We start from the raw sequence: 26,528 nt of genomic DNA on the forward strand, positions 1-26,528 counted from the left end.
TTGTTGCTGACCTCAAAAGTATAGGTGTTTTTGACTCTTTTGTTATTGTTATTCTTTTCTATTTGGTATCACAAAGCTGGTGATTATTATCCAAAGAATTGTTTTAAAATAAATGACAGTCAATTATTGGATTAGTAGTAAGAGTTTAGTTATAGGTCATGCATCAAAAAAAAAAAATTCTTTCCAGGTTATAAACTTTTACAATCTTTTCAGCTACAGTATTTTCAGTCATTAGATTTGAAAAAGTGGCCTTCTGTCAAAGCCAAGTGAAGAGTTAATATCCTTTGTAACTTATATGATGTGCATTAGATTCATTGACTTTGCAATTTGCTGACCTCTTGCTTGTTGTCGATGGCATTTTGTGGGTTTAACATGCTTAAATGTGTAATAAGAATACAGTAACAACATTGTTGTGTTTGGAGTTTTCTTTTCCTAAAACCTTGTATTTCTCTCCCTTTTTCTTTTTAAACTTATCCTTTGCCAGCCAGGGGAAAGGAAATCTGTTACACTTGTCAGTATTGGTGGGAATCGTGTGATAAGAGGGGGCAATGGCATTTCAGATGGGCCTGTTAGAAGTTCTCCAAGAATATTGCAGAATCTACTTGCTAAAAATTTTGGACATATGGATGATACCCTTTGCCTGTAAGGAATTCTTTGTTGACTCACCAATTTTTGTTTTTTTTTTTTCACTTTTTTGGAAAAAATGTAAGCTATATTAAGTATTAAGCCTATAATTATCTCTGACTAGGTTCCTATGGTGCTACTGCTAATAAACTTTTGTTGCAGAGATGGAATGACAACAGAAGATAGTGAGCTCACAATTAAAGTTTCACGCGAGGTTTATGCTAATATTTATGGGCCTACAACTGGTGATAAGATCAGGTTAGGTGACACAAACTTGTTTGCAGAGGTTGAAAGGGAATTTACAGTTTATGGTGATGAATGTAAATTTGGAGGAGGAAAGGTTCTGCGTGATGGAATGGGACAAGCAACTGGATATGCAGCTATTTCTTGCCTTGACACTGTTGTTACAAATGCCTTGATTATTGACTATACAGGCATTTACAAGGCTGATATCGGTATTAAAGATGGATTGATAAGAGGTATTGGAAAGGCAGGAAACCCAGATGTCATGGATTGCGTGCATGAGGACATGATTGTTGGAGTATGTGTTCTCCAGAATGTAGTTATTTATACCCGTGTTGCCGGTTATTATCATGCTCTGTACAGACTTTTTCACTTTTACAGGTCAATACTGAGGTTATTGCTGCAGAGGGAATGATTGTAACAGCTGGAGGAATAGACTGTCATGTCCACTTTATCTGTCCTCAATTGGCCGAAGAAGCAATATCAAGTGGTTAGTTATTGCGAAGCAATTCAGTTTAAAAGCTTGTATTATTCTTGGATCTAAACTTTATTTTGATGTGATGAACTTCATGCTTGAGAACTTACTGCAAATATAAAGCATTTAGACAGTGTGTGGTATGATAATCATGCAATTCAGTCTGATGGCATTATGGCCATATGTATAGCTACAGATGTTCTTTATGTTAAACTGTACATAGTAAAAAATACACTTGGTTTTCATACATATTTTTTGCATTTCTTCTTTATTCCTTTTGTTGAGGGCATGTTTGTCAAATGTCTAGACTAGCTAGCCATTTGAACTTGCTAGCCGTTAGAGGAGCTCTAATGGATAGCTTACCTAGCCATTAGTTTCACAAAGTGGCACTGAACCCAATACACAGAAAAAAATAATAATAATTTCACTTAAACAAATAAAGTCCAAATGCATTATGGCTAAACACAACAAACAATACATAGTAAAGAACAAGATCAAGAAATAAAAAATAAATATTTTTGTTAATAGAAAATATTCACATAATTTACAACACAAGGTCACCATAATCACTCATATACACATATACACCTAACTACATGTAATAGCCATTAGAGGAGCTCTAATGGCTAGCTTAACTAGCCATTAATGTCACATAATTGCACAAAACCCAAGACAGAAAGAAAATAAAAATAAAAATAATAATAATTTCACTGGAACATATGAAGGTCAATGCATTATGGCTAAACACAACACACAATACCTAGCAAAGAATAAGAATAAGAAATAAAAAATAAATATTCTTTCCACGGGAAAGAAACCCATAGGTTATAGGTGGGTATATAAGATAAAAACCATGAGTGATGGGACTCCTAAGAGATACAAAGCTAGGCTAGTTGCCAAAGGATATGCACAAGAATATGACATAGATTATGAATAAACCTTTGCACTTGTTGCCCGCATGACCACAATTATAACCTTCATTGCACTTGCTTTAATTAAAAATTGGTTCATATATCAAATGAATGTTAAGAATGACTTTTTTAAATGACAATCTTATGGAGGAAGTGTACATGAAGACGCCCCTAGGTATGGGTATACCTCAAGGGAGGGCTCTTCACTTGCATAAGGCATTGTATGGTTTGAAACAATCTTCCAAAGCTTGGTATGATAGATTTATCAATGTTATGCTCGATATTGGCTTTAAATCCTATGTGACTGACACTACTTTATTTGTTAAGAATTTTGATATAGGTATTGTCATTCCACTTCTCTATGTTGATGATGGGATAATCATTAGAGGAGACATACATGGAGTTCAACATGTTAAAAATATTCTTAAAACTAATTTTGAAATGACTGATTTGAGTTTTCTACGATACTTTTTAGGAATAGAAGTTGCTTATTCTCCTAGAAGGTATTTATGTATTTATTATCTCAGTCTAAGTTTACTTCTGACATTGTTCTCAGGTCTGGTATATCAGATGATAAGAAGGTTGACACTCTTGAAGTAACAAATGTCAAGATGAAAATCGATGATCAGGAGCCTCTAGATGATGAAACTTCTGACAATTACTAGACCTGATATAGCTCACGTTGTACACACTGCTAGTCAATTTCAACATGTTCCAACCAGTATGCGTATGAGTGCAATTTTAAGAATTGTCAACTATATTAAAAATTCTATAACTAAAAGACTTTTCTTATCCTCATATTCCTCTTTAGATTTAATTGCTTATATTAATGCATATTAAGGAAGAAACCCTAATGATAGAATCTCAATAGCTGGTGTTTGTGTTTTTTAGGAGATTCTTTAATTTCTTAGAGATGTAAAAAATAACAGAAAGTCTCATTATCCTCTATTGAAGCTGAGTATCATGCAATGACTACGATAACCATGAAGCGTGTATGGCTGCGAAATCTTGTCAAAGATATGGGTTGTTAAAATATGTGTACTCGTACACATATATGTTGAAATATAATCCTTAAATGTACATGTATATATTTTTATATATATATATATAAAGATACGTATACATATATATATATATATATATATGTATACGTATCTCTATTTATATATATAAATATATATATTTTATCTTCCTAAAATACCCTCAAGGGTATTCTTGTAATTTGTCATTTTACGCATATTCCAATTGGAATATGCATTGTAATATTTCCTTTAATTTTATGTTTTTTTATTTTTTAATTTTCATTTTCATTCCACATTGGGGGCCTCCCAATAGAGACGTTAGGAGCCCCCAACGGTCACAAATGTGACTGTTGGGGGCTCTCCAACGTCTCCTTTGGGAGCCCCCAAGGTGGTCCCTTTTGTGCTTATAAATAGGGGCTTGCCCCCTTTGTATTCTTCACTCCTTGGAGGAGCTTATGCTCCATTGTATAGGGTTTTTACCCTCTTCTACTTATTTCTTCAATAATATTCAACTTATGACTTTAAGTCATATTTACCCCTTTTATGGGTTTATGTATTAGCACATGATGTGCTTGTGTTGTTCCCTTGAGTGGGGATATTCGCACTTAATGTGCATGTGTATGGGTTCATTATCGAACCTAAAGTATTCAAAGCCACTTTCTAACATGGTATCAGAGCCCGGTTACGATGGGGTTGTCTCTTGGCGCAACGGAAAGCGTGGTGCTCAAGAAATGGTGAAGTATTCATTGTTCCTCTCTTTTTTTTAGAAGTTTTCGGTATGTATCTCTTTTCTTAACATATTTTGCATTATGAAACTATTTTTCTTGCACATTTAGTGTTTTTGATAAGTTGAATCATTTCCTTTCTCATTTCGCGTGTTCGTATATTTTAAAATATCTACTTTTAAATTTGGTAAACTTGTTTATTGTTCAAATATATAATTCTTGGCTATATATTTATCGATTCCTCATCACATATAATAGTAATTTATGTTGTTAAAATTGTTTTCAATTATGTGGGATTTATGATGTTTACATAAGTATTTCATGATTAACCTATAAATTAACTTTTAAATTATATATGATGTCTTGATTAATGATCTTTGTTTAAAACTCTTTTCTCTCATATAAAGCCTAATTTGTTTTAAGTTCCTCTCTTGTTTATGGATTTTAGTGCATGTTTTTTTGAAAATCTTGATATAATTCTTGTATAATTTTGAAAATAGGTTGTTCGAACCATTGTAAAAGATTTTTTAAAAAGGAATTTCCCACACTATATAGAATGCATAGTGTATCTATTACATCCTTTGGTATAAAAGATTTCATTTATTTTTTGATTTTTCTTCTAATAATGCAACTTTATAAACGGATTTTGTATTTTTCACATAAGGTTTCAAAAACCTCTTGATTGTATCTCTAAGGATGCCTACATTGACCATAATATGGTCTTCTTTGCCTTAAATTACATTAAAGCTTGAGAGACTCAAGCATTTGCATCTTTTATGAAATACATGCATTATTGCATGTTTGATATTATTACGCTTTTTTTCGTATTTTGTTCAAGTGTTGTGAGAGTGTCTTCGTACACTTCTTTTATAAAGTATTCATGCTTGTATGTGTATTATCTATTCATAGACATTTTCTCATGGTACTATCTTTTCAATAAATAGATGTTTTTATTGCCTTCTTTAGGGCTTGTGTTTGTCTTTTTAATGGACTTGTAAGATTGTTTCTTTTATCATTCCGCAATATCTTGGTACATGTCATAAATTTGCACTTTTAAGATTATTACCATTTTACATCTTGGTATACGTATAATTGCAAATTATAAAGGGTTGATTTGTTTCTTGGATTATTCCAATTCCTTTCTCACACATGACATAGCTTAAATATTTCATGTTGTGTTTATTAAAGTCCTTTTTTGTATAATGATCATGATTGAACATAATTTAGTATATATGCAACATTATTGTTATATGGCATATTGTTGTGATTAATTTGGATCTTTGAATCGACCCTCTTTGTAAAAATCACATATTTGGAAAATGTTTTCCCTAAGAGTTCATTGCCTTTTTATGACATTTTATCCATCACATGTTATATGATGCATCAATCTTTTTCTTATGGCCTTATTATTATATTAGAGATGGTTGTTGAGGTGAGTTATGAGCACCTTGTGTTATGTCATTTTAGATTGTCCACTTGCCATATTATAGATGGTGATTGAGGTGAGTTATGGGCACCTTGGGACTCTAGAATGATTTGGTATATGATATCTAATTATGAGTGTGTCACTCGTTTGTTTTTGGCCATTGATTTTATGGATGCTCTTATTTATATATAAATGTGATGGATATATGATATTTGAAACCTTAAATGTTTTAAGGTATATTAAAATCAAGGTTTTTGGGATTATTACCCAACCTTTTATTGTTTATGAATCTTATGAGTGCATTTGCACATTTGTGTTTTGTGCTTTTGTGCACAAGTATTCTTGGTGTGTGTATATTCACACATTTATTCCAAAACATTGTTGTTATGGGTATTCTTTTTATTGTTCTATTAATTCAAGGTTTTATTTATATGTTTGCCATTACAAGTTTTATTGCCTCAAAAGTCTTCTCCTTTTATAACTCTTATCTAAGTGTCATCATATATAGACAAGAATTTTATTATACCTTCGTGTGTTGGTAGCCCTTTGTTGGCTTTTGCTCTCTTGGTCTAGTAGCTGAACACACTTGTCTTGAGTGTTATTATATGTAGACAAGACACGTTGATTCACACCATGGTGTGTGATTTTAGCCTATGATGGCATTTGTGTCCTTGTTCTAGTCGCTGAGATGTATGCTCATGGTTGGCTTATTTCACTCATTTCAAGTGCCATTTTAAGTAGACAAGAGATGTATTGTGTTTTTTAGCCCATGGATGACTTAATACTCTTGTTCTAGTAGCTGAACATACTTGATCTTGAGTGTATTTTTACGTAGGCAAGAGATGCTTTTTGTCCATGTTGGCGTGTATTCTCTTGTTCTTGTCGTTGATGTACTCATTTCAGGTATTATTATATGTAGACAAGAGGTATTTTTACACACCTTTGTGTGTGTCATTTGGCCTTTAATGACATTTTATTTATATTCTTGATCTAGTAGCTTATACACTTGATTTACGAGTTTTTGGAGGACTAATAAGGTAGTTGCTTGTAGTGGATGAACTACTATTGAAAATTGCTAAATTTTATTCATAACTTATGTTTTTAGATACAAGTGAATCATATCCATGATATGTTTTTAAATTAAATTGATATTTTAGCATTTAATCTATATATGAAGTGCTTACAGTTTTTCGGCATCTTTTGTATTTGATATGCAAAATGAGTCTTTTGTCTCAAATGATATTCATTTTTGAATCTTGGGTGGAAGCTTTAATATATTTAGTCAAATCATGCTTCTTATATATGACATTCTGTTTGACATAGATCTTCGCTCTAAAGATGTGAAAAACTCTATTGTTGATCTATGCGTGTTAAAATTATAAAGCCCCTTAAAGTTCATATTCATCATGCTTTTGAAACATTTGCATCCGTGTTCATTTTGACTAAAGTATGTTTGAAGCATGTTCATTAATAATTTTCTTTAAGTGTTAATTCATTTCATGATAGTATATGCATATGCTCATCATGGCCTTTTAAGGCCCTCATTCAATAAAACATGTGTAGCTTATGCCTCTTCGTAGGCTTATTATGGTGTCCTTTAGTGGACCTTTTTGTTATTTCCCATTATGGGGTTGTGTTTGTCCAATGTTGGACCTTATGAATGCATTATGCATTCTTGCAATTCGTTTTCGCTTACTCTTTAACATGATATTTGATTTTTGAAACTTTGGTTTTCTAAATTTTCTTTTCATGCTAAAGTAATTATCCTATTATGCATAAATTTTGCACCTTGTTAGAAATGTTCCTTTTGAGAAAAGTGCAAAGATATTTTTTACTTGTTCTTTGTTGTTATTCCACAGGATCTTGGAGATAGGACAAAGAGAAGTACCCTGGATGGTTCGGGAAATGTGTTCATCATTTGAAGACAATTGGAGGAAGACATTTTCAAGATTCAATTGCATCCTTGCCGAAGCCTCTTGGAGTCTTGCCCTTTTTTCAATCTTTTCGTTTCCCCGCAAAGTTTGAGGGGGGTGTTAAAATATGTGTATTCGTACACATATATGTTGAAATATAATCCTTAAATGTACATGTATATATTTATATATATATATATATAAATAGAGATACGTATACATATATATATGTATACGTATATCTATTTATATATATATATATAAATATATATATTTTATCTTCCTAAAATACCCTCAAGGGTATTCTTGTAATTTGTCATTTTACGCATATTCCAATTGGAATATGCATTGTAATATTTCCTTTAATTTTATGTTTTTTTATTTTTTAATTTTCGTTTTCATTCCACATTGGGGGCCTCCCAATAGAGACGTTGGGAGCCCCCAACGGTCACAAATGTGACTGTTGGGGGCTCTCCAACGTCTCCTTTGGGAGCCCCCAAGGTGGTCTCTTTTGTGCTTATAAATAGGGGCTTGCCCCCTTTGTATTCTTCACTCCTTGGAGGAGCTTATGCTCCATTGTATAGAGTTTTTACCCTCTTCTACTTATTTCTTCAATAATATTCAACTTATGACTTTAAGTCATATTTACCCCTTTTATGGGTTTATGTATTAGCACATGATGTGCTTGTGTTGTTCCCTTGAGTGGGTATATTCACACTTAATATGCATGTGTATGGGTTCATTATCGAACCTAAAGTATTCAAAGCCACTTTCTAACAATGGGTGTCATCTCCAATCCTTCGAAGATGTGTTGTGACAAGCAATCACACCTTCCATGAGTGAACAAAGCACATTGAGATGGATTGTCATTATGTACAAGATGAATACTTAAGAGGAACCATCGAGATGCCGAATGTTACTTTGAAATGTCAGCTTGCAGATTTCTCCAATAAAGCTCTTCCTGTATCTCGGTTATTTCTTCACTAAAGCTCTTCCTGCATCTCAGCTATTTCTTCACTAAAGCTCTTGCTGCACCTCGGTTCAATTTTCTCCTTAACAAACTTTTAGTGATCACATATATATAGTTATATATAGTTATGTAATAGGCAATGCTCATCAAGGGCATTTTTTGTCTTTTTGCCCTTGTAATAGGGTCTGTTCACTAGGGACAGATTTGTCTTTTTCTTTATTATTTTCTTTATTGTCTTTTTTAATTAGTATAGGGTTTCTATGGTCAAAAGACCATAGAGTCGTTGGGAGCAATCCCAACAGCTATATTTATAGCCGTCCATTTGAAACTCCCAACGACTCTTTGGGAGCTCCCCAAGGCCATTCAAATGTGTATATATAGGGGTGTTTACCCTTTTCAATGTTAATGTTTTTCTTAAGCATTTGTTTGACAATAAAGATATATTTTTTTATGTTGTTGGTATTCTCTTGACTGGCCTTTAGTAGCCATTGTATGTACTTTTGTGATTTTGTATTGGCTTTGCCCTTGGTATTGTCCCTTAGTGGACTTGTATTTGTGCTTAAGCACATTGTATTTTGCTTTCCGCTTGTTTCATTACAAAATTTGCCCCAGGTCTGAATCTAACCTAGATAAAGACAGACTTGGCCTGTTTTGGCCCAACTCTAATTTAGACCTGGGTCTGTTTTGACCCAGTTCTAAGTCAACGTGGGTCAAAGTAGACCCAATCTTACCAGGTAAGACATAATAAATGTGCACTAAAGTGAGTAACATGGATTTGTCCAACTAATTTAACAAAAAAAACATGTGGACAACTGTTTCTTACCTAGCATACATGGTGGTGTATTATTTGAAATTGGGTGACCTTCCCCTATAAACGGTGTAGCTTTTGTAGCCTAATAATTGAGTATGATATTTGCCAAAAAGCCAAAAGATGTCAAATATTATTTCCTATCAGAAAATGTAGTTTTGTCAAAAAGACATTCTGATGTATGGTATGGATTATTATGCAGTTAACATTCACAAATTCATAGTTCTATAAAAGTGCTTCTTATTCGGTGTTGGAAAATTTTCTCGCACTAAACAAATATGAAGTAGAAATTGTGGGCATGTTTGTTTTGATCACATGTTACTGTTGTTGTAAAAGTTTTGTCCCTGTGAAAGTGATTTATGTGATTCACATTCTCAAGCATTAACTTTCTCATATTTGCTTTTAGGGCACGTTTAGAAGCAAGAAAAATTCTCACAGGAAAATAAAATTTTGCCTATGAGAAGTTTTGATGAATTTTTTTTCACTTGTCTGTGTAGTATGAGAAAAACAGAATGGAAAATGAGAGAGAGAGAGAGACTTGGAAATGGTGGTGGGTGGGAGGAAGATGAAGATGGAGGAAGCTCTTTTTGTGGCTGTCCATGGGATGAGTTGTGTTGTGGGTGAATGGTTGCCCTAATCAAAATGGATTTTTGATAGGAATAATTCATCCACACACCCCCTCCAGGTGGAGGAATTTTTCCTATAAAAAATCATACTTTTTAGAAAAACTTTCCTTTAAAAAATTTTCTCTCATTTGGAATGGTTGTAAAAAGTGCCATTTTTTCTTTCCTAGCATTTTCCTACCGTTTTCTTGCTTCCAAATGTGCCATTCGGTCTTGTGTAAAAATCTATCATGGAAAAATGTGTCATGTCATGTCATTACTTGAACACATTCACAACTAAGCATCTAAGTCACATGGACTCGGCTAGGGAGCTGCTGCACCCGCGTCGACACGCACCGACACGGGTGCGGCTTCGAACACGGCCCGGACTCGGTCAATGCCGAGTCGGACTCGGTCAACGCGTCGAGGCCGTGTCTGTCCACATTTTGGACTCGGTCAACTTTGACCGAGTCCAAAAATGTCTTTTTTTGATTTTTAAAATACGTTTTGGATTCGGGTCGGGTCGGGTCCGAACCCGACCCAGATCAAAAATTTATTTGCAGTCGGAACCCTAAAAGGGGTTTATCGACAGGGGGAGGGGCTTACCCTCTCGATTTTGCCTCTCCCCCTCAGCCCCTGTAGCTTTCTTCTATACCCACATCGGCGATCCAGACTCTGGCGATGGTACGCGTGCCAGCCATCGTCTCCCCTTCCGTCAACATTCAACAGGTATGTCAACCCTCCTGCACCCTCTGCTCGCAGAAGAGGGGCTCGGCCCCTCTCTGTGCCTATGTCAGGCGGGCCCCTCCCCCCCCCCCCCCCCCCCCTACACCCTCTACTCGCAGAAGAGGGGCTCGCCCCCCCTCCCCCTCCCTGCACCCTCTGCTCGCAGAAGAGGGGCTGTGCCTCCGATTCACAGAGGAGGGCATCAGCCCCTTCTCGTTTCCCTTTTATCGCAGGGGTAAGAAGTAGGACTGGGGGAAGGAGGGGGCTCGGCTGACAGATCGAGCCTTGCCCCGCCGGATAGAGGGGAAACAAGAAGGGGCTCGGCCCCTCCTCGTTTCCGCTACTGCCTTTGGCTTTTTGGCAAGGGCGAAGCCCCTGCCACTGATAAGGTTCAGTAGGGGCTTGCCCTGCCCCTTCTTTTGCGTCAGATAAGGGGTAGGCTCCCTATCTCGAACTTGGTTTACAGAGAGGGAACAAACCCCCTCTTTGCATCATCCCCTCGCAGAGGAGGGCCTGGTTTGAACCTGATTTGCACAGGGAGAACGAACCTGGAGCTCCTATTACTATTATTTTGAAGTGTTTATTAACTTTATTTTATTTACTTATTTTTTTTTCACTTTTCAGATATAATGGCGAGTTCTAGCGGTAGTGTCAATACATTTGGTTCAAGTTCTAACCCTGAATTAGAAGATTCTCAACCACTTTGGAGGCTTGTGACAAAAGGGATAAAAACTACTAGTGGTGGTGGTGGGAATGTGCAGTTTCATTGTAATCTATGTAAGACTGTTTTTACAGGTTCTTATACGCGTGTGAAAGCACATCTTTTGCATATTCGTGGTCAAGGAATTAGGGCATGTTCTGAGGTTGACAAAGACATGTTAAAGCAATTAAAAAAAGAACAAGAGGAAGCTGAAAAGAAGAAAATTGCAGAGATGAGAAGCGATTCGATTAATCTGTCTTTTCCTATTGCTAGTGATATACAAGAACTTTTAAAGAAAAGAAAGATGAAAAGAATAAAACAATACAAGCATCATTCAAAAACATGACAAGAGCAGAAATTGATAAAAAGATTGGTCGATTCTTTTACTCAAGCTCAATTCCTTTTAATGTAGCTAGAAGTCCATACTGGAAAGATATGATTACATCTTTGGCTAATTGTAATTTGAGTGGTTATGTGTCTCCTAGTTCAGAAAAACAAAAAACAGTTATTCTTGCAGAGGAAAAAAATAGAATTGAAGACTTGTTAGAGACCAAAAAATTTGCATGAAAATGACATGAAGTGTCGATTGTTTCTGATGGGTGGACTGATAGACAAAGGCGACCACTGATAAACTTTATTGCTTACTCACTTAATGGGCCAATCTTTTTGAAGAATGTTGATGCATCTGGAGAGTATAAAGATGCTGAATATTTAAAGAAATTATTTGTCGAAGTGATAAAAGAAGTGGGTGAAGAAAGTGTGGTGCAAATCATTACTGACAATGCTCCAGTTTGCAGTCGTGCAAGAATGAATTTGGCAAGTGAAGATACATATTGACATATTTTTTGGACTCCTTGTGTAGCACACAGTTTAAATTTGGCACTTAAGAGTATATGCAATCCATCAAAAGATGATGCACATGCACGTGAAATGTGCTTATAGATTAAGGTAATAGAGCATGATGTTCGAAATATTAGAAATTTTGTTGTAAACCATCATGCCCTTTCTATATTTAATAGGCATTCTGATCTCAAGTTACTGAAAGTTGCTAAAACTCGTTTTGCTTCTCTCATTGTTATGATGAAAAGAATTAAGCAACTCAATAATGCATTGAAGATGCTGGTGGATAATCAAGATTGAGATTTTTATCGTACTGAAGATGATGTCAAGGCTCAAGCTATCAAAAAATGCATCTGTGATGATTTTTGGTGAGATAAAATTAGATATTTTATTGAATTTACAGAGCCTATTTGAAAAATGTTGAGAGAAGTTGACAGAGATGTACCCATGCTTCATAGAATTTATGAAATGTGGGACAATATGATTGAAAAAGTTCAAAGTATCATTTTTAAACATGAGAAGAAAGATATTGCACTTGATGATTCAGAATTTTACAATCATGTATATTCAGTTTTAGTGAGAAGATGGGATAAAAGCAATACACCTTTGCATTGCATGACACACTCTCTCAATCCAAAATACTATGCAAAAAAATGGTTGACAGCAGGTGTTGGTCGTGTTTCTTCAAATGAAGATCCTGAGATATCAACAAATAGAATGATATGTTTGGGAAGACTTTTTAATGATCCTCACTTGTTTAAGGTTATAAATAGTGAGTTTGACAAGTTTTCTACTGGGAGATTTGATTCTTTAGCAGCACTCGTGGCAAGGGACGAGGAAAATCCCCTTAATTGGTGGGCAACATATGGATCAGAGACACCAAATCTGCAACGTCTTGCAATGAAGTTGTTATCCCAACCTGCTACATTATCTTGTTGTGAAAGAAATTGGAGTACATATGCTCAAATTCACAACATTAAAAGAACAGAGGATTTGGTTTATGTTCACTCAAATTTATGATTAATTTCTCGCCGCACCAAAGAAGAGTATAGGTACTTTTTTTTATTTGTATTCAAAGTTTGTATTTAAATATTTGTATTCAAAGTTTTAAGTTAGATACTAATATAGTCATTTTTTGATGCAGTTGTGGACCATCTAAGAATTGAGATGTAAATCCAGAAGATTTTGACTTGGAGGAAGAACATAATTTGCATACTCTCAACATGGACTACCTCGATCCTGTTCTTCCCTCTAATTCAGACGATGAGGCAGATTTATGATAAGTTTTGTTGTTTATCACACTCACACGCTTCTTTGTGTTATATTTTGGTAAGTTTGTGTTGTTAAGAATTGTTTTTTTATTTTTGCTTTAAAATTTACAATCTTTATGTGTTAATTTATTGTTATATATATATATATATATATATATATATATATATATATATATATATATATATATATATATATATATATATATATAGCCGAGTCCCCGTGTCCAAATTTTTTGGAATTGCGTCGCACCTGCACCCACACCCATGTGTTTTGTGCCACATGTTTATATCTTTGTTCCGGGCAACATTACAAAAAGATTTTGGAACTTGAAGAGATTCCATATAGTATAAGTCTCCTTTTCTAAAGCCTTCCCCAATCAATTTCTCGGACCGGCGATCCTGTATTAAACATTTGTCACATGAAAATTTAATATCGCATCCATGGTCCGAGAGTTGAGAAACAGAAAGAAGGTTTAAGTTAAGTTTAGGTATAAATATAATTTTTGGAATGGAAAAATCTTGAGTTTTAAAATTACCTATTCCTTTAATTTCAAGAGAGGTTCCATCCGCAGTGGAAACAAAGGATGGAGAAACATTTTTTGAATAATCGGAAAATGAAAACATGTTTGGGGACATATGAAAAGATGCACCTGAGTCCAAAAGCCAAGAGACTTTACCTGAAATTGAAGAAGTACACACGACGACACCGGATGTAACTCCCTTGAGAAGTGGTTGAAGGGCTTCTACTATTTGATTTAACGAGAGTGACCCACTTGATGATGCCTCTTCCTTTTGTGGTACACCGGTGGTGGCCATAGCGAGAAACTTCTTCCATTTGGGACATACGGGCTTGATATGCCCCAGTTCTTTACAAAAATGACAAATAGTCTTGCTATAGTCCCTCTTTCCTCTTTGTCCACCATCTCCTCCTTGATTTTGGAATTTTAAATGAGGAGGACGATAGTTCTTTACATTATTTTCGGGTCTTGATACGACATTGACCTCATTGTTTTCTTCATGATTACAAAGAACCACAAGAACATTTGATCCTTGTTTACATAAATTCATACGAGTCTCCTCACCACTTAATTTGGTGAGAACATCTTCAAGAGAGGGATGAGTAAATGAGGATAGAAGTGATGACCTTATTTGCTCAAATTCCGGTCTTAACCCATTCAAAAAATTGAAGAACCGATCTTCTTAAAGTTGCTTGTGGCGGAGTTCAATTGCCTCTCCACTCCATTTTGGTTCAAGCATAGAAAGCTCATCCCAAATAGAGGAAAGGTCGGCAAAATATTCCCTAATAGACATTTCACCTTGAGTAAGGGAGAGAGCCTTCTTTTGAAGGTAATACTTATGGGATAGATCTCTTGATGTATACATTTTCTTGAGATAATGCCAAGCTTCCGATGCTTTCTTGAACTTGATAATGTTGGCATTAATCTTTGTTTCGACGGATGCGAAGAACCAAGAAAGTGTAATGAAGTATGCGGAAGAATCCAAGAATGCCAATGCATTCACTATGTCCAACACGGACAAACGAAACAAGCATAAAAGAGGAAATCCACCAAGGGATATACGAAGGGTCTTATAACAAGGCTACACACATAAAAAGAATATCCCTTTTATTGGAGAGGAGCTCTCTAAAAGCAATACAAGATACAAGGGGGTTCCCCCTATTTATAAGCAAAGGGAGACCAAAGGGGGCTCCCAATAGAGTCGTTGGGAGCCCCCAGCGACTCCATTGTGGGGCCCCTTTGGTATCCCAATAAACATTTTAGAAAATAAAAAAACAAAAAATAAAAAACAGAAAAATAAAAGAAATAAAACAAGTACCCCTATTGGGTACTTGTGAAAAGACCATAATACCCCTATCGGGTATTATGGTGAATACATCTATATATATATATAGATGTATTATTACATATGTCTTAACACCCCCCCTCAAACTTTACGGGGAGATGACCGAAAGTTTGCCAAGAAGGAACAAGAAGCGAGGAGCAGGAAGTGCTTTGGTAAACAAATCTGCAAGTTGATATTCCGAAGTGACATATGGCAGTGTAACTGTCCCACGAAGATATTCATCATGTACATAGTGACAGTCCATTTCAATATGTTTAGTCCTCTCATGAAAGGTGTGGTTGCTGGCAATATAGATTGCACTTTTGTTGTCGCAACAAAGCTTTGAAGCACCGATAATTTCGACTCCCATATCTTGAAGAAGACTTCGAAGCCACACAAGCTCCATTGTAGTAGTTGCCATAGCCCTGTATTCTGCTTCAGTAGAAGGCAATGAGACTTTCTGCTGTTTTTTGCATCTCCAAGCAATTAGCGAATCTCCTAAGAAAACACAAAAGCCAGTAGTTGAGATTCGATCATTTGGGTTTCCTCCCCAGTCAGCATCAGTATAAGCGAGTAAATCTAATGAAGAGAGTGAGGATAGGAATAGCCCTTTAGTCAAAGTATTTTTGATGTATCGAATGATCCGAAGCACAACACTCATATGCACAAATGTAGGGGCATGTTGAAATTGGCTTGCAGAGTGCACATCATGAGCAATATCAGGCCTGGTGATAGTTAGATAGGTGAGGGAGCCAATGAGTTGCCTGTAGGGCGTAGGATCATCCAACAGAACTCCATCCTCTAGTCGTAGTTTAGCATTAATAACCTTGGGAGTCTCCACCTTTTTGTCATCTGAAATCCCAGATTGGGAACATATGTCTGCAACAAGCTTCATCTGTGACAAAATATACCCTCGAGGAGAGTATGCTACTTCTATACCAAGAAAGTACCTGAGAAAATCCAAATCAGACATATCAAAATTATGTTTTAACATATTTTTAACATTAAGAATACCACTTTTATCATTGCCAGTGATGATCATATCATCAACATAAAGCAGAAGGATGATGATACTATTACCTGCACGTTTAACAAAAAGAGTAGTGTCAGTATAACATGAACGAAATCCCAATTGTAACATGATAGCACTAAATCTATCATACCAAGCCTTAGGGGCTTGTTTAAGGCCATATAAAGCTTTTAATAATCGAAGAGTTTGACCTTGGTTAACACTAATTCCCGACGGAGGGTCCATATATACTTCTTCATTCAACTGACCATTAAGAAAGACACTTTTAACATCTAATTGAAATATAGGCCATTTCTTAGATGATGCTACAACAATTAGAGTTCTAACGCTTGTCATGCGAGCCACAGGGGCAAAAGTCTCCTCATAATCAATGCCATATTCTTGTGAATATCCCTTAGCAACTAATCTAGTTTTATAACGTTCTAGGGAACCATCACTTTTTGTTTTGACTTTGTAGACCCACCGACATCCTATAGCTTTTTTATTTGGAGGAAGTTGAACTATTTCCCAAGTTTTAGCCTTATTTAAAGCATCTAGTTCAACTTTCATTGCTTCAACCCAATGAGGAATATTTTTTGCTTGATTATAATGGAAAGATTCATAGTAAGAATGCAAGGCTATTAGACAAACTCTATAGTTAGGTGAGAGAGTTTCATATGAGACAAACCTATTAGGTGGAATTGATTATCTAGAAGATTGCCTAAGGGAGGTTTCTTCTAGGGGTTCATTAAGCCGCAAGAATTTTTCTAAAGCACTAATAGGTTGTGCTTCCTCACGCCGAGTGTATACTTGGAGATTGTCACCATTAGTTGGTGATACATCATTATCATGAGAATCATTATTATGAGTATTTTCTAAAAATTCTGGATGACTCAAAGAGTCATCATTTGAATCTTCTAAAAGATCATTGATAAACATATAATCAATTTCATTTAGTTTTTCCAATATTTCAAATCCATTTTCATCTTCTAAAAAGGTCACATCTTTGGAGACAAATAACTTATTGTTTTTATAGTCAAAGCATCTATAGCCCTTTTGATTTTCACTGTATCCTAAAAATACGCATTCTATTGCTTTAGGTGACAATTTATCTCTTTTATGTAAAAGAACAAAGCATTTACACCCAAAAATACGAAGACGATTGTAATCGGGTGTCATATTGAAAAGCTTTTCATAAGGAGAGATATTGTTCAATTTTGAAGATGGCATTCTATTGATTAAATAGGTGGAGGTTAACACGGTTTCGGCCCAAAAACTTTTAGGAATATTTTTAGAAATGAGTAATGATCTAGTGGTTTCTAAAATATGTCTATGTTTTTTTTCCGCTAGACCATTTTGTTGAGGAGTTCTTGGGCAAGATTTTTGATGACAAATGCCATGTTGTTTTAAATATGATTGAAACTCATTTGATAAGTATTCTCCACCCGAATCGGATCTAAGAATGGATATGTGACTTTGAAATTGATTTTGAACTTTTGCATGAAATTCTTTGAAAGAAGTTAAAAACTTCTGATTTAAGGTTTAAGAAAATAAATCCATACATATCTAGTATAATCATCAATAAAGGTAACATAATATGAATAACCACCTTTGGATAGAACCGGAGATGGTCCCCATACATCGGAATGCACAAATTCAAAAGGTCTTGTTGTCACAAAGGTTCTAACAGGAAAAGGAATAGACTTCATTTTTTCTAAAAATGCAATCTTTGCAATTGATATCTTTTTCTTTACAAAACTTGTTTCCAAAAGGAAAAAGATACATTTTAGAGTAACTTGGGTGTCCAAGCCTTTTATGCTAAGTTTCAATATTTTTGTCTTGGACATAAGTACAAAATAAGGTATTTGGAAGCATTAAGTTATCCATAAAATAAAGATCTCCCTTCCTATGACCTTGCCCAATCCGCTTCCCGGACCGGAGATCCTGCACAAAGCACCCTTGGGATGAGAAAGATATTTCACATCCATGGTCGGCAATTTGGGAAACGGAAAAGAGGTTAAGATTTAATTTAGGAACTATTCTAACTTTTGGAACAAGAAAATTTTGGACATTTTTAGAATCGAGAGTTCCAATACCATTTATTTTGAGAAAAGTTCCATCGGCCGTAGAGACACAAGATATTTTTGAATTGGTGTGCACGTTGGTTAATGCATTTTCATGAGGAGTCATGTGAAAAGAGGCTCCATAATCTAAAATCCAAGAGTACGTACCGGGAGGTGATGATGAGGCAATGGCGGCACCGGAGGTGGAAGAAGTAGCCTTTAGAATTTGTTGGAGAGCCAAGGAAATTTGACCAAGAGTATCTTTGAGATCCCCGTTCTTGCCTTCATCTTCTTTGGTGGAGGATTCATCAACGGAAGCCACCTTTGGCTTGAATGCCTCATTTAGTTTTGGGCAAACCGGTTTAATATGTCCCGGCTCATAACAATGATGACATATAATCATTTTTCTTCCACCACTCCCTTGCTTACCAAAATGAGGTGGCTTGTATGTTTTAACATGATTGCCGGGTTTAGATACGGCAAGAACTTTATCTATGCTTTTACCCATGCTATGCCTAATCTCTTCTTGAGTAATTTCGACAATAGCCTCTTCTAAAGGAGGAAACGTAGATCTATGGAGAAGTGAGGATCTAACTTGTTCAAATTCGGGACGAAGCCCAAATAAAAATTGAAACAATCTATCTTGTTCCATTTGTTTTTGTCTTAGTTCCACATCCTCCGTAGCCACCCATTTAGGCTCTAAAAGAGCCAATTCATCCCACAAAGGATTTAGAGCACTATAATAGTCTTGTATGCTCATGTCGCCTTGTTTTGTGGTTCTCACTTTTTCTTGCAAAAAATAAGCTCTTGCAGGATCCTTTTGGGTATACATACCCTTCATAAAAAACCAAGCTTCATTTGCCCGGCGGAATTTTGCAATATTTGCACATACCTTAAGTTCGACATTATTCATAAACCATGCTAGGATTTTTGCATGGTTGCTCTCCCAATCTTCCATTTGGTGATGATAATCTTCAATGGCCTTGAGACGAGCATCACCTTCAAGTGCTTTCTCTTGATCTTCTTTCATCTTTGTGAGCTTAAGTTGGGGTTCCAGAACGGTTCCCATTACATAACCCCAAAGCTTCTTGCCTTTGAGATTATTCTCCATTGCGGATGCCCACATCATGTAATTTTTTCCATTGAGCTTGAATGATAGATCAATCTTGACTTCCATTGCTACAAAATGAAGATGTGAAAAAGAAAGGAAGTAGAGAGAGACACGATTTTACCTTAGAAGATCGTATGGCTCTGATACCATGTAATGAAGTATGCAGAAGAATCCAAGAATGCCAATGCATTCACTATGTCCAACACGGACAAACGAAACAAGCATAAGAGAGGAAATCCACCAAGGGATATACGAAGGGCCTTATAACAAGGCTACACACATAAAAGAATATCCCTTTTATTGGAGAGGAGCTCTCTAAAAGCAATACAAGATACAAGGGGGTTCCCCCTATTTATAAGCAAAGGGAGACCAAAGGGGGCTCCCAATAGAGTCGTTGGGAGCCCCCAACGACTCCATTGTGGGGCCCCTTTGGTATCCCAATAAACATTTTAGAAAATAAAAAAACAAAAAATAAAAAACAGAAAAATAAAAGAAATAAAACAAGTACCCCTATTGGGTACTTGTGCAAGACCATAATACCCCTTTCAGGTATTATGGTGAATACATCTATATATATATATAGATGTATTATTACATATGTCTTAACAAAAGAATCTTGAAGTTCTTCATTTCTCATTCGTCGTGCTTCTTGGAGTATTCTTCAAGAGCTTTGATCCTTTCCTCTCCCTCAAGAATCTTGATTTCACTTCCGTCTATTACGGTTATTTTGGGTTCCGGTTCCGGAATTGTGCCTTGCACATAACCCTACAATCCTTTTTCTTTTATGTGAGCCTCCATGTTCCCGGCCCAAATATGATAGTTGGACCCATTCAACTTGAAGCCAAGAGCAAAGTGAGACTCTTTCTCACCCATTAATGCGTAAAGAGAAGGAGAAAAGGGGCGTACCAACACAATGTTTCAACTTCTAGCTTGCACAAGATTCTTCTAAAATATTTGAGAAGCAAGATCCACCACTTCAATCTCTAAAGATCCGAAGGCACGGTTTTCGAGGAACTCAAAAAAAGGAGAATCCCACGATCTTCAATCACCAACCTCGCTCTGATACCATGTGAAATTGTCTACGAAGAGACAATACGCATACAAGCATAAATACTTTATAGAAGAAGTGCACGAAAGCACTCTCACAACACTTGAACAAAATACGCAAAAAGCGTATAAATAATAAACATGCAATAATGCATGTATTTCATAAAATGGAAGCAAATGCTTGTGACTCTCAAGCTTATTTTACAACAAGGGGGAACACCCCTATTTATACAAGAGGGAAGAGGTGCAAGAGGGGGCTCCCCAAAGGAGTCGTTGGGGAGCTCCCAACGGTCACAATTGTGATCGTTGGGGCCCCCCCAACGACTCTATTGGGGAGACCCCCAATGCACCTTTTTGTTATGCAAAAAGGAAAAATAAAAGAAAAAGAATTACAAAAAAATAAAAGGAAAAAAAGTACAGCATATTCCAAATGGAATATGCGCAAGATGTAAAAAGACAGAAATACCCTTTTTGGGTAAAAGAGAAAAAGGAAAAAATATATAAATATATATACTTATATATAGAGATATGTATACATATAATATATGTATACATATCTCTATGTATATAAGTATATATTATTTATACTTACAATAATGTTTTTGAGTATACATTTTAACAGAAGCCAAAATGATCGTGGAAGAAAATACTATGCATACAAGAAGAGTGACAAATTAATATGCCACTTTTGTTATGAACCAAGTCACATCAAGCCTTTTTACCCCAAAAGGAGGAGAGAAGTAGTTGTGGTATTAGAATATTAGAGTGTTTGAAAGTTTGCTTATGTTTAGTTAGAAAAGAAAAGGGGCAGGTAGTTTATATTTTCATTGACAGGAGGGAGAAAGGGGGTTTAACTTCTTTCCTATTTTTAGGGTCTGGATATTGTAACATTGCACTTCAAAATATTTAGGCTCTACCTGAATATTCCAGGTAACAAATTGTGTAATTGTTTGACATATTATGACATATCCAAGAAGGTAATCGATCATGCCAAATTGAAGAACAATGGAACAATATCATGATAACATCCAATGTTGTATCATACTGCAAATTTTGGCAACCTTGTTGAAACATTCTACTGTAAAATCATTTGGAAGTTGAATATGGATGCTACTGGATTACAAACTTGATGGTGACCTTGTAAATATCTATTCAGCATGCTGCATTTATACAGGAAATTTTGATTCATTAACAGCTGTTCTGTATGTAAATCATATTATTGAGCATTTATGTCATCATACCGTGATCTGTTAGTCTGTTGCAGCTCATGCAAATGAAATACTCTAGAAATCAGCTGATTCAACAATTGTTCAGATAGTTTATATCAAGCATGGCCCCTCTTGAGTTTCATTTTATAAGTTTTCTACTTGACAAACTAGCTTTAGAAATAAATAATCCCTCAGAGTATCAGTTCTCATTTTTTTAACAGATTCCAAGATAACATACATAAAATATATAAGGGTTTTAACGAATTGAATTGATTCATCTGAAGGTATAACAACACTAGTTGGTGGTGGAACTGGACCAGCACATGGTACTCGTGCAACTACTTGCACACCTGCTCCAGTACAAATGCAGTTAATGCTGCAATCCACTGATGACCTGCCACTCAATTTTGGTTTCACAGGGAAGGTAAAACATATATAGGTTGGTTGGATTTTCGTCTTTCTAGTTCTCATTTGTTAACCTATGCCCCTTTTGTGCATCAACTATCTATTGAGCTATTTAAATTTTTGTTGAGCTTCATTTTATGTGACTTTGAAATAATGTCAGAAATCTCATTCTTGGGAAAATCTCGGTGGAAAGATTTCACAATACACTGAAAAACTATTTTTGTTGGAAACTCTTGGGAAAATATTTTCACGTATAAGAATATAAAAAATATAAAAAATAAATAAAAGTATAAATACAATATAAAAGTATTTAAAAAGTTGCTATCATGTTAATATTTTGATAAAAATGTGATATGGAAGACAACACTTTTTTGGCACTTTGTTACCATATATTGCCTTTTGTGGCTTATTGCTTTATCTTAAAAACTTATCTTCCCTCTCTGGCAAAACAAAAATTAGGGTAACAGTGCAAAAGCTGAGGGGTTACATGAAATAATTGAGGCAGGCGCCATTGGTCTAAAGCTACATGAGGATTGGGGAACTACCCCAGCTGCAATAGACAAATGTTTGGCTGTTGCTGAAGAATATGATGTCCAGGTACTTTTGTCTTTTCAACTCTTGACCAATCTTTTAACGGCATCCAAGCTTAAATTCATCTTTGTTTGTGTGTGCTTTGGTTAACAGGTTAATATCCACACGGACACATTGAATGAATCTGGTTGTGTGGAACATACCATTGATGCATTTAAGGGGAGGACCATTCATACATATCACAGGTGAAGTGAACTTTTTCCTTCTATAGTATAATTTAATTGCATTTGCATGTTTGGTGCACACACACACACCTCATGGCTAGTCTTTTTCCTTCTATATCATCCTTCAAATTTCAATTATTATGTGGGGAAATCATTGACCATTAACAATCTTAAAGTCAATGGACACCTCATGGCTAGTCTGTCCATTGTGCTTTTCCCTTGAAACATCATTCTAGCTATTCTTGTTTTTAGGGCTTGATGCTGCATAGACTATCAAGCGTTGGAGGTCTTTTTTTCTGGCTAAAAAGATATAATAGCAAGAAATGGACAGTAATCTAGTGTTGAGCAGTCAAACCAGTATGGTTTGTCTTTGGATGGAAGGGAACTCTTGATTTTCTAGAAAACTCCCTGCTTCCTCTCTTATTGTGCTTTTGCAGATCTAAAGGGATAATATGGAGCCTGCTTTAACCTTTTGGCATAGATTAGATATGCAATAAATTTCTTATAGTCTTATACATGATTTAGAACTAGATTTATTTTTCATTTTGGGTGTGATTTACTTGCTTAATTAGGTTTTGTTCTTAAAATATCTTCCTTGCTTCTTTTCTCCATTTTACTGAAACTTTGTTATTTTTGGTAAAATGAATTGAAGTATAGAAAAGGTCATTTTAATTAGGTAACTCCTTTGGCAGATGAAGTCCATGATCTAGAGGTTTATTTTGATTTTATCATAAATGTGTAGTTTGTTATTATAGATGATCAGAAAACTATGGATAGATGCAAGTTAAAAAACATAATGGGGAAAGTGAATAGCTTCATTACCACAAAATGCGAAGAGATTACCCCCTCTGGCTACACAACTAATACAAATATTGACCAGAATAGTCCTCTTACTTTGACTGCTACACATTAAAAACTAGAATGCAAAACTACCCTTTCACATACATAATAATACATAAGTGGGTATTACCCGCACCAATGATACATAGTATTACATTCCTCAACACCCCCTCAAACTTCAGATGATGTAAACACAATCATTCCAAGTTTGGAAAGGAAGATTTGAAATACCTTAAGAGGCAAGCTCTTAGGGAAACACTCTCCAATCTGTTGGGTTGTCCCAACATAAGTCAATGAAATGACTCCCTCCAAGTATGCTCTATGAGTGAAGTGATAGTTTATCTCGACGTGCTTTGTTCTCTGATGAAATTCTGTTTTTTAGCTATATGAATAGCACTTTTATTGTCACAAAGTGCTAGGATTGCTCTGTTCACCTCGACTTTCATATCTTCTAACAACCACCTCAGCCCACAATTTCAGCAGTAACTTGAGTCATGACTATACTCGGCCTCCGCTAAAGACAAGGAAAAATCTTTGTTTTGTTTTTGTATGATATCAAAGAGTCACTCAAAGATAAACAAAACCTAGTGGTAGAATGTCATCCTGCCATACCCCTACAAAGTCTGCATCATATTAAGCTCTCATCTCTAAAGTAGAAGCAAAGAAAGATAAGGCATGATGCAGGTATCCTTGATATATCTGATAATTCTCAGAATTGCTGCCAGATAAGTGGATCTAAGTGCACTCATAATTTGACTCTGGAAATGTAACACCCCAAAATTTCAAATTTGCAAACCTTTCAGAAAACAGGCAAGAGACTAGAAAAAATCTCTTTCCTTCCGAGTTTGTTTATGAAATCAGCGGAAGACTATTTTTTTGTTAAATTCAGAAAGGCAAACTGACAACTTTGGGCACGTAAGCTAAAAGAACCAAAACTCACAAAATTCGGATATCCAAAGAAAAATCCGTGACAAAACCCAAAAACGTCCAGGACACGAGCTAAGAGCAGGAAAAAGAAGTCTTGAAACTATCTTGTCATCACGCCATCGCCCGTGGTGTACTTAATCATCACCTGTACCCATAAAATGGGTTAGTTTCGCGAAAAACTAGTAGGTGCACAAGAGAGACTACAGAAAACTGAATTAAGTACATTTAATTCAGTATGCTAAGCAGTTTAAATCCAATATGGAGTTAAACAGTTAAGCAGTGCAAACAGGCAAGTAGTGAAAGCGGGTAAGCGGTGCAAGCAGGTAAGCAGTGCAAAGCAAGTAAACAACGCAACTGTCAAAACGTATCAAGACGATTCATTTGATCGTAAGCTGTGAACTACCACGCAACAAGCTTGTTCTCGTTCCTAGAATGGGGTATCTGCATTTAATTATTATCAGGTCATCGTTTGTCGCTCTCACTATTTCTAACAAACGCTTTGTTCTGAACAACCTTAATTAATTCTCATCTCTTAAGGCCTTTCGCGGCCAACTGACACCTGTTATGACTCGCTTAAGGCGTTATAATTTCAGAAAAAGCCCACCCTTCTATAGAAGGTCCAAAACAATATCATGATCTAAAATCGCTAAAGATCTGATTTTCACATTTGAGTTCAGCATGTAATCATGCTAAAACAGAAAGCCAAAATTATATATTCATAATTGGCTATCTAAAACAATCTCAGAAGATCATCACAGCTCACCATAACCTTTTATGGTAAGCAAAAACATAAGATCCATGTCGGATCGCTCGATTCGGGAAATATACGACCTCACAAGGAAAACCGCCCTAGATGGTATACCTGGTCTTGGACCATACACTTCCTCACAGGAGTTCACCGTCTTTGCGGCTACCCGTTCGTTGACAGTGTAAATCCTCACAGAGAATCTACCACTCTAGTCGGTTACCTGGTCTTGATCATACATACTCTCACAGAGATTCTACCACCCTAGTCGGGTCACCTGGTCTTGGAAATGTACAACCTCATAAGGAATTCCGCCCTAGATGGTATACCTGGTCTTGGACCATAACTTCCTCACAGGAGTTCACCGTCTTTGCGGCTACCTGCTCGTGGACAGTGTACATCCTCACAGAGATTCTACTGCTCTAGCTAGGTCACTTGGTCTTGATCATACATGCCCTCACAGAGAATCCTTTGGGAACCCGATCCTCAACAAATGTCATAACCAATAAAAGTTATTGCGATACACGCATCAACACAAATGACCGCTCTCAGGGTCGATAGCCACTATTACAATCTACAAGATCAACGCCGGATCACTTGGTCTGAAAAATGTACTTCACAAGGAATTCCGCCCTAGATGGTATACCTGGTCTTAGACCATACACTTCCTCACAGAAGTTTACCGTCTTTGCGGCTATCCGTTCGTGGACAGTGTACATCCTCACAGAGAATCTACCACTCTAGCTTACTCACCTGATCTTGATCATACACACACTCGTAGATAATCCTTTAGAGATTAGGTCCTCAACAGTTGCTATATTCAATGAAATTATTTGCTAAATCAAGCAAGAAAAATATGACTAGCAGGACTAACCAACGTGTCGTGGAGTAAGTAAAACTCTAGTAAAGCAACCAACTAAATACAAGTGCAGTAAGGACCATAGTCCTAAATAAGCAACTATAGCAATCCAACTGAATAAGACAAACATTCATAACAACAAAGTAACTGAATAAGATATGCATTCATAACAATTCTCGCAATACATACAATTACCATTAAATGATTCAGTCCATCAGCAAGTAACTATATTAATTGTAAGGTATAAACCATTGCATCGCAAGCCATTCATAGGCTATACATGATAAGCAATCATACGACAACAATTATATCACAATATGTAAGCAGCTTATAAGACAAGCGACCACATCAATCCTAGTTGCCACCAGTTCGTAGATTATGAGCTGCATGCAATCACATCAATCATAAGAGATGCAAGCCAATGTGCTACATTGTAATAAGCACCAAACAGTTCAACCAAG

At 35.9% G+C, this 26,528-nt stretch overlaps 1 protein-coding gene across 1 annotated transcript in view; it reads left to right on the plus strand.

Annotated features, from left to right (window-relative positions):
• The window catches only part of URE (urease), a 181,110-nt gene that overhangs the window by 102,704 nt on the left and 51,878 nt on the right, over positions 1–26,528 (plus strand). Inside the window, exons 7-12 of the mRNA XM_090001615.1 lie at positions 485–642; positions 787–1,165; positions 1,249–1,357; positions 21,821–21,960; positions 22,401–22,538; positions 22,626–22,717. Of these exons, the coding sequence (XP_089857741.1) occupies positions 485–642; positions 787–1,165; positions 1,249–1,357; positions 21,821–21,960; positions 22,401–22,538; positions 22,626–22,717 (1,016 nt within the window). The remainder of the gene's footprint in view (positions 1–484; positions 643–786; positions 1,166–1,248; positions 1,358–21,820; positions 21,961–22,400; positions 22,539–22,625; positions 22,718–26,528) is intronic.

This window comes from Nuphar pumila, chromosome 3 (genome assembly GCF_984573655.1).
Source record: "Nuphar pumila chromosome 3, dmNupPumi1.hap1.1, whole genome shotgun sequence".
Classification (NCBI taxonomy): Eukaryota; Viridiplantae; Streptophyta; class Magnoliopsida; order Nymphaeales; family Nymphaeaceae; genus Nuphar; species Nuphar pumila.